This window comes from Sturnus vulgaris, chromosome 14, assembly GCF_052056855.1.
Source record: "Sturnus vulgaris isolate bStuVul1 chromosome 14, bStuVul1.hap1, whole genome shotgun sequence".
Taxonomy (NCBI): domain Eukaryota; kingdom Metazoa; phylum Chordata; class Aves; order Passeriformes; family Sturnidae; genus Sturnus; species Sturnus vulgaris.
Genome location: NC_142256.1, coordinates 6,721,786 through 6,736,618, shown reverse-complemented (window position 1 = coordinate 6,736,618; position 14,833 = coordinate 6,721,786). Strand labels below are relative to the sequence as shown.

The window sequence follows — 14,833 nt, the reverse complement described above, 5'->3', positions numbered from 1 at the left end:
GAGCTCAGTTTTATTGAAGGATGTTACTGGAAACTCTTTCCATCCATCTTCACCACAAAGGTTAACAGTTATTAAAGGTTAACAGTTATTTCTCATTGCTTGCTGAATTTCTTTGCACCTTTGAATACCACACAAAAATCAACTTTTGCTACCTGGTGCATTTAAATATTTCCAGAAAGCTGCAAGCAGTTCAACTTTGTTATGCTGCCTGTTTATGTACCAGCTGCTGTTCTGAGTGACCATTTGAATCTTGCTCATTTATTTTTCAGTTCCAGCATTTTCCTTCAATGCTGTTTGTCCTCTCTCCAACTCCAGAACAGCCCATAAAAATATTACAGTAATTCAAGTTCTTCAGTTCAAGCAAAAATGAGTGCTTTGATCAAAATATCAAATGATTAAACTAATGCAACCATAACCTAAAAGCTTTGATAATTTGTGCTATTCAGAATGTTTTAGTGGTTGATTTCAAGGTTAACTCTCAAATGTGAATTTAAAAGCTACAAGGATTCTGTGGTCAATATAGTTTCCCACCCCAGTTGAACTAAGCTTAAAAACCTTCCACTATAATTCTAGGATTACATGATTAGTAGTTCCTTTGGTACCCAGTATAAAATGGATAAAATTGAAAATAAAATCAAGATAATGGCTGCAATAAAGGCAGCTCTATTGGTGCCTTATGGATTTGAACACGCTCGTGAAATCAGTGTTATGGCTGATGTGAGTCGTTACTTAGAAAGAAGAGAAAATTGACTTTCTTCTGGGAACAGCTTCCTTATTTACCAGATTTTTATTTCCTGTGTGCTGCATTTCAGGCCATCATGACTCAATTTCCTTCTACTCTGTGTAGTCACAGCACCATTTTTTTTTTTTTTTGCTTTTTAATAGCGAGAAAATCGAGAAATAAATGGTTCTTTAGAAAATTCTTAGTGGAACTTTTGGGTAAACTGTTTTCCAGCAAAAGAGAATAAAAACTCCTTTAAAAAAAAGAGTAATTTACTTTTCTTGGCTGCACTGGGGGAGAGGGGTCTTGGGAGTCTCTGTTTTTTTCTAAAAGAACTGTGCAAGGGGAGACAAAGAGAGGCTCGGGGTTTGTGATAAAAACGAGCCTGACAAATGCACCTCATGCCCAAAAAAAAAAGCCAATATTTGGAGTTGAGATTGTTTTAGTTCTCCAGCTGGAGCAGGAGTTGCTCTGCAGAGCCTCTGTCATTTTTCACCCAGGCCTGGGGTTTCTTTGTGATGTGGGATTGCTTCACCTCCACAACGGTGCTGTCATTTTTTGGCTCCCAGGATGTGTCAATTAAGGGCAGTTTAATCCAAATTATCATCTCAGTGCTGGTCATTAGAATAGTTTGTCACACAGCAAGCAGCAGTTCTTTACAGTCCCCTCTTTTATATTTTTTTTTTTTTTTTAATTAGTGTGCTGTACTCTGAGCCTTTTACTTCCTTTTGATTATCAGCAGCTTTTATTCTCCAGACCTGCCTTTGCTATTAACACATCTCTGGGCCCCAGAAATCAGTGTAATTTCAATACAAGGAAAATATTTAATTTTTTTTCCCCCCATGTCTATTCTTTAAATCATTCCTGTAACAGAAATGTGCCTTAATAAGATCATTCATTTAACCAAGTACATGCATTAAGAAGATGAAATCTCTTTGAACTCTAGTTAGTTTTTAATCTTTGAATTAGATTTAAAAGAATATTAGAAATAATAATATTAGAAATATTGGAAATTTTACCATAAATTTAAATAGAAATGGAATAATTTGAACTAATGGCAGAATTAAGTGGTGACATTTCAATGTTAAATATGATGATCTGCTATATTACAGTAGATATTTTCACTTTATTTTTATGAAGGGAAAGATTTTTATGAGCAGTAATTCAGAAAAATGTGAGTCTACTTAATGGAATCATTCTCTTTCAGGCTATTTATACCCACATTGTTTTTTTCCCCCTTCTCATACCCTTTCTGGAATCTGGAAGCTTTATCAACTTTTTTTTTTTTTTTTTTTTTTTTTTTTTGTTCTCTTTTAGTTTCAGCCCAGACTCTGAAGAGCAACCTTGACTCCATGAACCAGCAGATCCAACGCCTGGAGAGGGACATTGAGAATTTCCCTAAAAGCCAGGATGAGCACGATAAGTTTGTGGAGAAGATGAGCATATCCTTTAGGCACTGCTGCTCTGAGCATTCTCATCCTCTGCTTCACTATTTGCACCACTTCAAAATAGGTTTTCAGTCTCTTTTCCTGCATTTTTTCTAGAGCAGAGAAAAAAAAAAAAAACACATCCCTGGATGTGGGGAATGTGAGCAAACACAGGACTGAAAGCAGCAAAAAATCAGATTTTCAAGGGGGCACCCAGACAGATTTCCTGAAGTAGTTACAGTGAGCAGCCATAAACTCAGTATGGGTTTTTTTCTTTTTTTTTTTTTTCTACCTGAAAGAATTATTGAATCAATTTTAGAGAAATACCAGCAGTAAGGTTGATATATTTATTATTTAGCTCCAGGTGGTGTTTTTTGAAGGGCAGAGTATTCATTCTGTTAATGGTTTTAAGTTACATTTTTAACATCATTTTCGAGGGATATTTACATTTGTTTTCACTCCAAGGTGTTATTTCTGTAATTTCTGTAGAGAATAGAGACTGTGGATTCTTTAAGCACTACCAAGTAAAATCTGTGGGGGACTGTAATAACATTTCTGTCTAGCTTGGTTTTGTATATGCAGCTTTTATTTTGTTCTAAAGTTTAAAGTAACAAGTCTACTGGAGATATAGGAAGCTCAAAAAAAAAATGCAGCAAAGACTGAGGAAAAAGCCCTTTAAAAAAAAAAAAAAAAGAAATTCCCAGGTTTTTATTGTGCTCTGTGTGGAAATGTGGGAGCTTTTGAAGTCCAAGGCTTTTTGTGCATCTCCAGAAGCTCAGGTAGTTCCTGGGATTTCTCTCCTGTCTTGCTGCAACAGAAGTCATGAGAGAAATCCTGAATTTTGGGGTTTTTCAGAGGAAGAAAGGAGGGGATTGATGCTCAGCTCCATTTCCAGCTGCTGATCACATGTGGTGGGTGGGTGTAAGGAAGATTTCTCCCCACTGCTGGCTGTGCAAAGTCACTTCTCTGCAGGATTTTCCATCTGAATGGAGCCAGTGACAGAATCTCACAAGCAGGTATTTCACAGCTCTGCGTGGATTTATTTGAAGTTCCTGACAAGGCTGCTGGAAAGGAGCTTTAGGGAGACAACTCCTGACTAAGTGGAAAATTGTTTCTTGTTCTTTACATTTTCCCTTTCACCTTGGCCCACGTGTGAGGTTGAGACTTGCTGCTAATCTCTGTTATCACTCCTGCTCTTAAACAAAGCTCATTCATATTTCCCTGAGATTCATTGCCATCAGGAAAATTTCCAATATTGCCTTGTGATTGTCCTGTGCCTTGGCACCCCTGCTTTTATTCATAAATCCAAGCACTTTATGAAATCACCTTTATTTTCACCACTGCTTTTTTTTGTTGTTGACAGCTTTGCTTTCCAGGGTACAGAACTGATTGTTCAGTTGTATTTTCATTTTGCTTTCTATGTGTTTACTTATAGACATGATGAGCATCACTCAGGTGATTTTGGTAAAGAAAAAAAGCCAAGTGGATCATATTTAACATTTTTCTCTCTGCAGCTTATCACCTGAATTTCTTCGAGAAGAAAAAGCTTGTCTGACAATGCAAAAAGAGTAAAAAAGTTGGTTTCTGCTTATCACTGAATATTTTAAGGTTTTCTACACTCCCATACTTTTATTTATTAGATTGAAGAATAATTTTGGAGGGTGCAAAAATGACACCCTTGTCTGCAGTATGTATTTCTTTGATTTCCTCAGCTGCCTGAAGATTTGTTGGTGATGGCACATCCTGAGATGAGAAAGTTTCAGAATTTCAGGCTGAACGTTCTCTGAGTGTTTCAGAAAATTTGAGATGTCTCAGTAGAGTTTTAGGATGCAGCAATTATAATATTCAAGGCATAGTTTCTCCTTGCTGTCATAAACAAAGTTATTTACCAGTAGCTGTGGATGAGACTTTGTTGAGAGGATGGGAGAGTGATGCTGCTTGGAGTATCAGATTCATGTAGGAGGCCAGTGACAAGAAAAATACCATTCATAATATGAATTTGTAATAATGAAATTATTATTCAAAATACAGAAGAAAATTCTGACAAACAATTTAAGTCATTTTAGTTTTTCTAACTTTTTTTTTTTTTTTTTAAACAAATAAGCTTTTGGTACTGTGAGTGACAAAAAGATGAATACAAAGTCTGCTTCATTTTCATTTTGGATTTTTTTTCTTCGTCAGTTTCTAAGCAAGATAATTTTTCACTTCACTTAATCCGTCTTTTATTTAGCACAAACAGTTCTTCATCTCAGTGCAGTGTGGCTGAAGAAAATCAAGGGATTCAAATACTCCTTCTGTGAGTTTCCTGCTATATTAAATAACTTATGTGTGATTCCTGCAACAACTTTTTTTCATGATCTGCTCCGTGGCTGGTCTTGCATTTTACCTGAAGATCAATTTGTAAATAATTCAGCTTTAAATGGGAGAGGTTTCTTTTCTAATTAGCCCTGCTGCATGCAGCACTGGGGAGCCTCATTCAAGAGTTGAGAAAAGCAATTACTGACTATGGCAGAGCTGGCTTTCACCCCTCCTTTTATTTCAGTGTTTGTGCCTCTAATTGAAGATCTTTCCTAAAGTGCAGAACTCTGAATTTTATATTTGCTTGCTGTAGGTGTGTACAGTGATTTCAGTGGTGTTAAAACATGAGTGTCTAGTTGGAGGTTGAGAATTCAGATTAATGGACTTCAAATGTAAATGTTATTAACAAAGATTAAAAACAACTGAATTGGAAAGCGATTTCAGAGGGAACAAATGGCAAGTTGGACAGAGTTAACATCAATATTGATTTAGAACTATAAATACATGAATAATAAATGCCACTTTTCTCCCTTCCAACATACACACACGCTGAAGTTTATTCCTCTAGAAAATAATTTATTCCTGTAGAAATAAAAGAGGAGCTTTGAACATTGTTCCAAGGGGCAGCAGGACAAATATTTGGTTACTGGGTTCATGCTTTTTGTTATCCTGCTCCATGGACAAGAATAACTTGAGCTGTGCATCATTTCTAAAATACCTGGCATGGATTTATTTCTCCTACATGAGCTGGTGTATCTTTAAGTGGAGACCTTGTTTGGCTTTTCTGCTTTTCAGCTGGATCATTTACCCTAATAAGAGACATTAACATGCCTAAACTTATTGAAATCTTTTGCCTAGCAGAGCAATCAATGCTGCCACGTGGGTTTTCTAACTGATTGCATACATGTGAAGAATTAAAAGCTTATTTTTAAAGAATTGCAAAATTAAGGGAATGATGAATGAAAGAGCAAAAATTACTGCAGATAAAAAAAAAAATTCAAAGCGCTGTGCATTCATCTTATCATTAAATGGAACAGCAGCAATTTGTGAACTAATTTTAATTTCCAGTAAGGAACACCATTCATTAGAAGAGAATCCTTTTCATGGGATAAAAAAGCTGCCTTCCTGAAAGGCATGTATCCTCACTTGATGTGCATTTATGCTCCCTGTTCTCTCCAATAACAATTCAGCCTCCCAGCTCCATGTGAGGGGTTCATTTCCTCTCTTGCTGCATTCCACTTGTGCAGAAATGATCTGGGGACAAGGCTGGGACTTGGATGCAGTGGGAATGTTCAGGATTTCGTGTGCATTAATGAAACATCAGCTGATAATTCTCTATGGGAGCTGCACTGCAGAGTCTGTCAGAGCAGCTCCTGGGGAAGGAGCCAAGGTTCCCAAAGAATTGATTCTTTATTCCCTGAGCATTGATCCTTTATTCCCAAAGAATTGATCCTTTATTCCCCAAAGTATTGATCCTTTATTCCCACATCATTGATCCTTTATTCCCTGAGCATTGATCCTTTATTCCCAAAGCATTAATCCTTTATTCCCACATCATTGATCCTTTATTCCCAGAGCATTGATCCTTTATTCCCTGAGCATTGATCCTTTATTCCCCAAAGTATTGATCCTTTATTCCCTGAGCATTGATCCTTTATTCCCTGAGCATTGATCCTTTATTCCCAAAGCATTAATCCTTTATTCCCACATCATTGATCCTTTATTCCCCAAAGCATTGATCCTTTATTCCCCAAAGCATTAATCCTTTATTCCCACATCATTGATCCTTTATTCCCAGAGCATTGATCCTTTATTCCCAGAGCATTGATCCTTTATTCCCTGAGCATTGATCCTTTATTCCCTGAGCATTGATCCTTTATTCCCAAAGCATTGATCCTTTATTCCCCAGGGCATTGATCCTTTATTCCCAGGGCATTGATCCTTTATTCCCCAAAGCATTGATCCTTTATTCCCAAAGCATTGATCCTTTATTCCCAAAGTATTGATCCTTTATTCCCACAAGATTGATCCTTTATTCCCCAGGGCATTGATCCTTTATTCCCACATCATTGATCCTTTATTCCCAAAGTATTGATCCTTTATTCCCACATCATTGATCCTTTATTCCCAGGGCTTTGGCAACTGCAGGAGAGAACCATTCACTGATTTTTCAAATTTCAGGTCATGTATAAACCTTAGAGTTTTATTTATCCCTGCATTTTTTTGCAGTATTTATATAAAGTTTTTGTTCTCGCTATCTACAAAAATGACATTTGAAAACAATTTAATTTGCAGGTGCAACTTTTGACTAAAGGTGAATTATGGTTATTTTTCCATATAAAATATTTGATTCTTTATCCATATAAAATATTTTTCCTAATTTTGGTGTAGGGAGAGAAGTCTAGCTTCCTGCTTCTAAATGGATTTTATTTGTCAGATTTTAAGTTGCTGTTACATCATAGAAGGGTTCATCATCATCATCAGAGTTTTTTCTTAGAGGGTTGAGCATTTGTTTAAATTTTTTCTTTCTGCTTGCAGTTCAAAGCAAGCTTTAAGGGGCAGGAAGCAGAAAGTTGCAAATGTTTAAGATGAAACAATGATGAAATTATTGAAATTAATATCAATAAATTATAATGATCAGCCAGCAGTAGGAGGAAACTTCTATTTGGTATTGATCTTTTTAAGACTTTGTAATTTTTGTAGTTGTTTGCATTTAAGTAAGAGAAATAATTTCTTAAAAAATAAACTTGGGATTAATTTAGCTTTCTATTAGCTTCATATAAGAAAATCTCTATTTTTTTCTAAATTAAAATACTAAGTGGAAGGAAAAGACTTTGCAGTGCCTATTGAAGGCACAGCACAGGAAAGTAAGGATTTATTTCCTGCTGAATCTTTAGTTTTATGAGTTTCATGTTGAAATGGAAAATGTTTTAAGAAATAATTATAAACCCTCTGCTTTACAATTAATTTTAGTGTATAAATTGTTTATGTTTCAAGCAACTTTTTTGGAGCAGAGCCTGTATTGAAGTGCCAGGAATAGTTTGTTGTTGGTTTTTTTTTCTGTGCTGCAGATTTGTGTCAATTTGAATTCATTGGTAATAAATTAATAACATTTTCTTCAGAATATCCACCTTCTACCACCTGTTCTATAGGGTTTTATGCAAATTGCTTGACATGAGCAAAAGAAAAAGCATCACATGGGTGGTGTAGGTTAAATTTAGCATCTAGCATGCTCTGCTCTAAGTTTTTTGTAGCTCTAAGAGAGCAAAAATTGTGATTTGAGTGTTAAATTTGAGATTCCAGTGCTTTGCTTGGCTGTGACAGCCCCCGAGTCTGCCTGCCCCAGATTTGCATTATTTTGTATTGCCCCAAATGCAAGAAAAGAATCCCTAAAATGCACTTTGGCAGGGGAAGTTGACAGTGCATCATGTTCTGAGGGTTACATTTACAAACCTTTCATCTCTCAGCACTCGCCTGATATTGAAATGGAGCTGCCAAAGCCACCAGGACTCACTGGTGTTTGTGATTGTGAGAAATTCATCTCAGGGGCTGCTGGATTTCATCAGCACTGCCACAAAATCCCCCTCTGAAAGCACACTGATACAAGATAGCAAGAATGAGTTTGTACAAATAATCTGCTTTTCTTTCCCAAACTGGAGGCTTTTTTTTTTTTTTTTTTTTTTTTTTTTCTTTTTTTTTTTGAGAATTCAAGGCATCCTTGAATAAACAGAGTTTTCCTGCTCCATTTTTTGCATTGCTAATTGTTTAAGCTGGTGGCATCTCAGCAGTTTGAATCCTATTGAGGAACTGACCCTGCCAAGTTAAAAATCAGATTACAGGCAATTGGGGCTATATTTAGTTACTTATATTCAATTGACATTATTAAGCTATAGGGGAAAAATGCACCAGTATTTGATGTTGTTGAGCTCAAATGTGCTTCAGTTGGAGCGTGTGTCTCCCCAGCACATAAAATGGTCTGTGCAGAGCTGCCTTTTTATAGGTAAAAGTTTAAAAATAAGATAATTAGTGAGTCAGAAATATGGCCAAGACCTCTTGCAGTTAGAGGGAACAACATCAGCAACAAATTTAGAAATCTCAGCCCAGCAACGCTCAGACAATCCCAGGAGCTGAAATTTGTTTGTTTATTTATTTGGACAGCCTGTTGTTCACTGACAGTGGTGATAGAACTGTTGCCATTCCATTTGATTTCCACTGAGAAATGTCCTCTGTGGCCCTGTGGCATTTATTAATCTTTTCACTTACCTGATTTTTCACCCTGGAATTAAAAAAAAAAAAAAAAATAAAAGAATCCCCCCAATAGAAGAGCTTTGAAATATTTACACGGTTGGTGTCACATTTGGTGTGACTGGATGTTTGTCATGAAGGTCAATGGACATAATTGAATTAAAGTGAGGTTAAATGTTCTGGTTCTGCTGCAGATAAATATTCCAGAGCTGCAGCTCATTACCCTGTGTGTTTGCTGGGATGTGCAGCAGGTGAATGCTGTGAACCTTTGCACAAAGTTAACTAATAAAAAATGTAGTGCTGGAAAAAGGCAAATAATTTTGCTGTTCTAATGGAATGACTCTCCTTTGCTGCTCATGACTGAAACCAGGTGTGTTTGGTTTGTTATTTAATATAGTAAATGGCAATGTTGCTAATTATTGTCCTAAATAATCATCTTTCTAAATTAGTGGGGGGAAAAAAAATCAATCAATTTGTCACGATCCCATTACAAACTTAATTTCAGAATTGCTGTGCAGGTTTTTACAGTGGCCATTTAAAGGGGAAATGCTTTTCTTTCATTTACTCTTGTGCCTTGAGCATGCATGGTCACTAAGCTGTAACCCTTGCAGAATTAGATATTTCCCAATTAAAGATGAGTTTAACCTTGTGGAAAAACAACTTTCATCTCCTTCTGCTTGGTCAAGTCCAGTTTCCCTACTGAGAGCCAGGATAACACGAGCATTGCTTTGGCAGGAGGTGGCTGAGGAATTCAGGTTTCAGCAGCTCTAAACTTCATTTTCCTGCCCTCTGCTTTATTTATTGTGAGTCAATTCATGGGAGAAGTCCTGGTGGGAAGGACTGTCAGCCCGAATTCTGTTAAATCTGAAAGTTTTACAAATCAGGCTGGAATTACCAGGAATTCGTGTGGGGTGTGTGGAGTTCATCCCAAACCTCCACACCATCATTTCAATCCCAAAGCCCCTCCTTTGTTTTCCAGCCTCTTTTTTCTCAGCTCTAACGAGCCGTGGTGAAACTTTCTGGGATGAACGTGGGTGATCCTGTGGGTGGGATTTTAATCACTCCAAGTAGGAAATTTTCCTTGAGGTGTACTGAAATTCTGGATTTTCCTCTGTGGTGCACTAAGCATCCAAAGAGTTGTTAGTCTGTTTTTATTGCAAACCATCAAGTAACAGAAGTGCTGTTTGGATATTTCATGTGAATTGTTTAATTTGATGTAAGGCTGCGTGTTGCTCTGTGAAATGGAATTTGAAAAAAATTTTAATTGGTCAGGTCTCATCTGGCAAGATTCCAGATGTTTATTTTTATCCTAATATGAGTTTTTTTTTACAGTACTTTGCTTGGTACTTGGCTTTATTCCCTTTATTGTATCTATGTATTTTAATATCTTTCTGTTCATTGGTGGGAAAAGAATTCTACCCAGGCTTGCAGAATTGATCATGAGATATTCCATTCTTTTATGAACAACACATGATAAAAGCCAAGAGGGAGCTGTTGGTAAATCAGTGTTTCAGTGCTTGACCAGGAATGTGAAAATTGTTGATTTGCTTTGAGACAAAGACTCCAGGCTGCCTTCAGGGCATGAGGGATCCTTCGGGGGCTGCTGGAAATCCTTTTTTATTTACCTGCTTCAGAGAGAACCTGCAACAAAATTCAGTCCATCAGCTAAATTACCAGATTAAAAAAAAAAAAAATATATCAGTGAATAATTCACATACAAAGAAGAAAAATACAGAAGGGATGTGGATCAGGAATCAAGACTTAATAGTGTGAGGAAAAAACTTTGGAGAGGTTTTTCTTCTCTAAAATGGAGAAAAACCATGATGCACTCGTGTATCTTGGAGGATGTGCTTTATGGCAGGGAAAACTGTGCACTGCCTGCTCTTTTTATGAGCTAAAAACCCAGAAAGGCAACACAGCAGGAATTCCAGGATTAACAATATGTTCCTCATAAAGTAAAATTAATTAATTGGAATATTTGCTAAGGCTGTGTTCTTTATTTGGTGGTGCAGTGATGGCATTGTGAGAGTGTTGATTTCGTGGTTTTATGTTTCTATAGATTCCATACAATAAACAAAGCACTCTGCAAATTGTTGGACAGAATAAAAATTAAGGCTGGGATCTCACAGAAATACCTGTGAGCAGGCCTGGGGACAGGAAAATAAAAGTACACAGAGATAAAAAATATGAAAGAAAAGTGGTAGTAATTCATCTTCATGAAAAATCCTATGATTTTTTTATAGGAATATTGAATCTGTGAACTAACTTAAAACTTTGTGTTTATATGCCCTCAGTCATGTCTAATAAAAGCTTTTGTGAACTTTTCCAATGGTGAATTTCCCCAGTTCAGCTGGATTTTCAGGGTCAGGTGGGACTCATTTTTTGTTGCTTTTTAAAGGGGTTTTCTCTCCTTGGTTCCCCCTTGTTCAGATGTACAGGAAGAATTAAATCTCTTGTCATGCCAGACTCAATGGGGCTTTTTAAAGAGCTTTCCACTCCCTTTCTTATCACATAATATTTCTTTTCTTTATTTTTTTTTTCCCCCTCTTTGATCCATCTTAAAGCAAAGTGAAAATGCTCTCTGTGTTCCAGGTGATAACTATAGGATTATTTAGGTATAATCTTTGCTTGGATTGAATGTGAAAAGCACCTAATAATGTGTCATGTTTTACTGCACAATGCTCATTTCTCTTACAACTATTTGATGTCAGGAAAAGAAAAAAAAAAAAAAAAAAGACAAATCCCTTCAGAAAATGATCTTTTGTATTTTTACTGGTCTGGACTAAGGCAGAGTTTTCATAAAGTTAATAGTTTAAAATACAAGAACTTTGGAACATTATAAATGAAAATTGTGTTATGCAAAGCACAATATCAATTTCCTTTGACAGTTTAGTTCTACCTTCAGATTTTCATTCCTTTTTATGAAGGAAAGCCCTGATATGAGGAGACATGAGATTATTCATATTGGCTTGTAGTGAGGGTTCTGTGTGCAGATAATCTGAACATTCCATTGTAGTGTGAATAAAGGAAGAAACTGATAAATGTCACAAATGGGGAGGCAAATATCACCACGATATGCAAGAGGTGTGTGACAGTCAAGAATGCTTATTTTTCTCATTTTTTTTATTTCTTGAAAATAATATATTCTGTACATTGTGCAGCGTGACTTTTGTACAGTGAATTGCAGGCTTTAGGTCAGAGATCTCTGCTGGATTTTTGGTTGAATCCCTGAGAGGGTGGAGCTGTGCCCCAGGAGGGAAATCTGTTCTGTTCTGCACCTTGAGACATCCCCTGAAACTGTGCAGAGAGGATTGGGGACAGGGAAGGAGGAGAGAACAAAAAGAGCCTGGCTGGGGACAGAGAACTTTCTGACAGCAGTCTACACTGACATGGGAAGTTACACAGGATTTTAAAAAAAAAAATCATGTAAAGATTCCATAGAATAAAATTCCATTAACAGAACTCTACTTCTGTATATATAACAGAGATTTAATGGCTCCTCGATTGTGAATCATTGCCTGAGGGGAAACTGGGCTTTCATCCTTAAATTTATATTAAAGCAAGTTGTCCAGATCACTGAAAGATATTTTTGTGAAGGATTGTGCTTTATTAGAGTGCTAATCCATTAGAAATCCATTCTCTAATTATTGTATGCTTATTTTAAAATCAGAAATTGAAGGGGAAGTGCATTGCAGAAATCCCTGGAGCTGCAGCTTTTAGATATCAAAATTAAACTGTCCTGAGATTCTGCTTTAGCAAAACTGTTGGTGTTGATGGAGCTGCTTTTTGCCCTCCACACTCCAGATAAAACTTTTTTTTTTTTTTTTAAAAGAACTCAAGTGTTTTGGAGGGGAAGGATGTCTGTGAGCAACAAGAGGTGCCTGTGAGTAAAGGAAACCTTGATTTCAGATCCTGCTGGCCCTGTGAGTCTGCTCTTGGCTTTTTCCTCCAGCCACAACAGTGGTTTAAGGGATGTTTTCAAGTGTTTGTTGTCTGAGATAGAATTTTGAGGGATAACTTCACTTTCCTGCCTTTTCCTTGGTTTAGTCTCAGTCACTGGGGACAAGGCTGTTTGTGAGCTTCTGGCAAATAATTGCCCACAGAGTTCTGAATCCCAAAAATTTCTGGAGGGGAAAGAACAGTGGAGGGACACACAGCACTTAAATCATATTTGCTGTGTGGTTTTACACAGGCACCTGCTATTCAAAATACCATTTAGGTGCAAAATAATTTCATTTTAGTCTAGTCTTTCATTCTCTCCTCTGCTTGAGTTTGTGATCATTTCATGACAGCAGTTTGTGCTAAACAAATCTCAGTTTGAATAAAGGTGTTCTATGCTTTTTCTTTTTGGTCAGGTGACATAAAATTCCTTTTCCCCCTTGATTTGGAACATCTGGGCTATTGAAATACATACAATCAGCAGTTTTTCATTTCTCAGAAGAATAAATTGAGGACTTGTGCCATGGCAGCCCTAAAGGAAACATAAAAATACAGAGGGGCATTTCTCTTTTCCTTCCCCAACCTTTACCAGAACCTTTCTGTGGATGAAGCAACCATGAGATCTGATCAGAAATGATTCTGATTCATCTGATTGTGGGAACCAGTGACAGCTCAAACATCCCTCCTTCAATTAAAGTGAGGAAAAGCTGCCTGATCAAAGGGAGGGAACGTGGCTGCAGCTTCCCTGAAAGATTCAGGGCACACAGAGCTGAAATTCCCATTTAAGCATCTGATTGTGTGATCCAAAGCTAACAGAATATTGCTAGGAGTGGCCAGCAGATATCTAAAACTGGTTTGTTTTTTTGTTTTTTTTTTTTTAATCAGTGTTAGAACATGTCAACACTTTGTGTTATTTGAAACAGTCACAACTAATTTGAATATAATATGCAAAACAAATTTTACGACAGCATTTCGTTTGTACAAGCTGCATTGCTGCTGTTTTCTTGTTTTTATTCATCTAAAGAGATTTTTATCTAATTGTTCTCCAGGGAAGGGATGCTCCCAATCCATTACTCTGGCAGCATTTTCTGTCTCATACATGCTTGACTGTCATGTTCTCTGTGTTGCCTTCTAATTAATGCAGGAACAGTGATTGTTTGCCACCACAAAATAAAAATGATACTTGAATTTTGGAAAAAAGCTCCCAATACCACCCTTCATACTGTTTCAAATTATTTCAACATCAGAATCTCAGAAATGAGAATTAAGAACTGGATGATTTTTGTTGTCAGGCAGTTTGAAGGAAGTTTCAAAATTCAGGTGCTGCCAGCAGTGGAGATCAGGTGTGGCTTTTGCCAGGGTGAAAGCTTTGGTTTGCTCTCAGCAGTTGCAGAGCTTTTAAAAACTCTAAAATGAGAGTGTGGATTCTCTGTTACAATAATGGGAGAAAATTTCTGAGTTCAGCAACTTTCTTTTTCTTTGAATGACAAAACCCACAAGTGGTTCAGGTTAATTTAGGTTAATGCCTAGCTCTAATTTTGGAGTGCCTTTAAAAAAAAAAAAAAAAATAAGATCTTGCCTTCTCTCTAGCCTGTGGCTTTAGAAGTTTTGCCTTTTGTGTTCTCTTTGGAGAGCCAAGTGCTCTTATTTAGTTTGTAAAATTTTCTTTCTGCTACCACAGGAAATTCCTAATTTGCCACCTAAATTTTGGAGCCAACTTGCCCAATATAAAACAGTTCAAGACACAGCCTGGGGAGATTTCCTCCTTGGGCTGAATATTTTATAAAGTAGGCCCTTGCTTATCAGGTTTTGCTCAGAGACTTCTTCTGGGAGTTTTAGATTTTTTTTTAGAGTGATCTTTGCATCCTCATTAACAGAAGTATAAACAAAAAAGCAATATTGAAACGATGTTGACAAAAGCTTTCTCCTGTGCATAGCAATGTGGTGGAATCAATGGAAATTGTCTTTTCATTATTGAGAAGTTTGAATGCAGCAAAGTTAGGAACTGAATTGATTGCTGAGAGCTGGGAGGAAGGAAACTCTGACAGATCTTTCAGTGTTTGCCAAATCAAAGTTTTATGGATATTTAGGCACAAATCAGGAAGCTTCATCTTAATTAATGTGAATTAAGTTGTATTCTGAGATTTTGGGAGAAGGAGCAGGTCAGAGCCAGGGTTGTTCTTGGATGGTTTTGATCTTTCTG

At 36.8% G+C, this 14,833-nt stretch overlaps 1 protein-coding gene across 3 annotated transcripts in view; it reads left to right on the top strand.

Annotated features, from left to right (window-relative positions):
* The window catches only part of DIAPH2 (diaphanous related formin 2), a 166,297-nt gene that overhangs the window by 77,739 nt on the left and 73,725 nt on the right, over positions 1–14,833 (top strand). For all 3 annotated transcript variants that reach the window (XM_088173060.1, XM_088173059.1, XM_088173058.1), the window contains one exon: positions 2,039–2,164. In XM_088173060.1, coding sequence (XP_088029186.1) covers positions 2,039–2,164 — 126 coding nt within the window. The remainder of the gene's footprint in view (positions 1–2,038; positions 2,165–14,833) is intronic.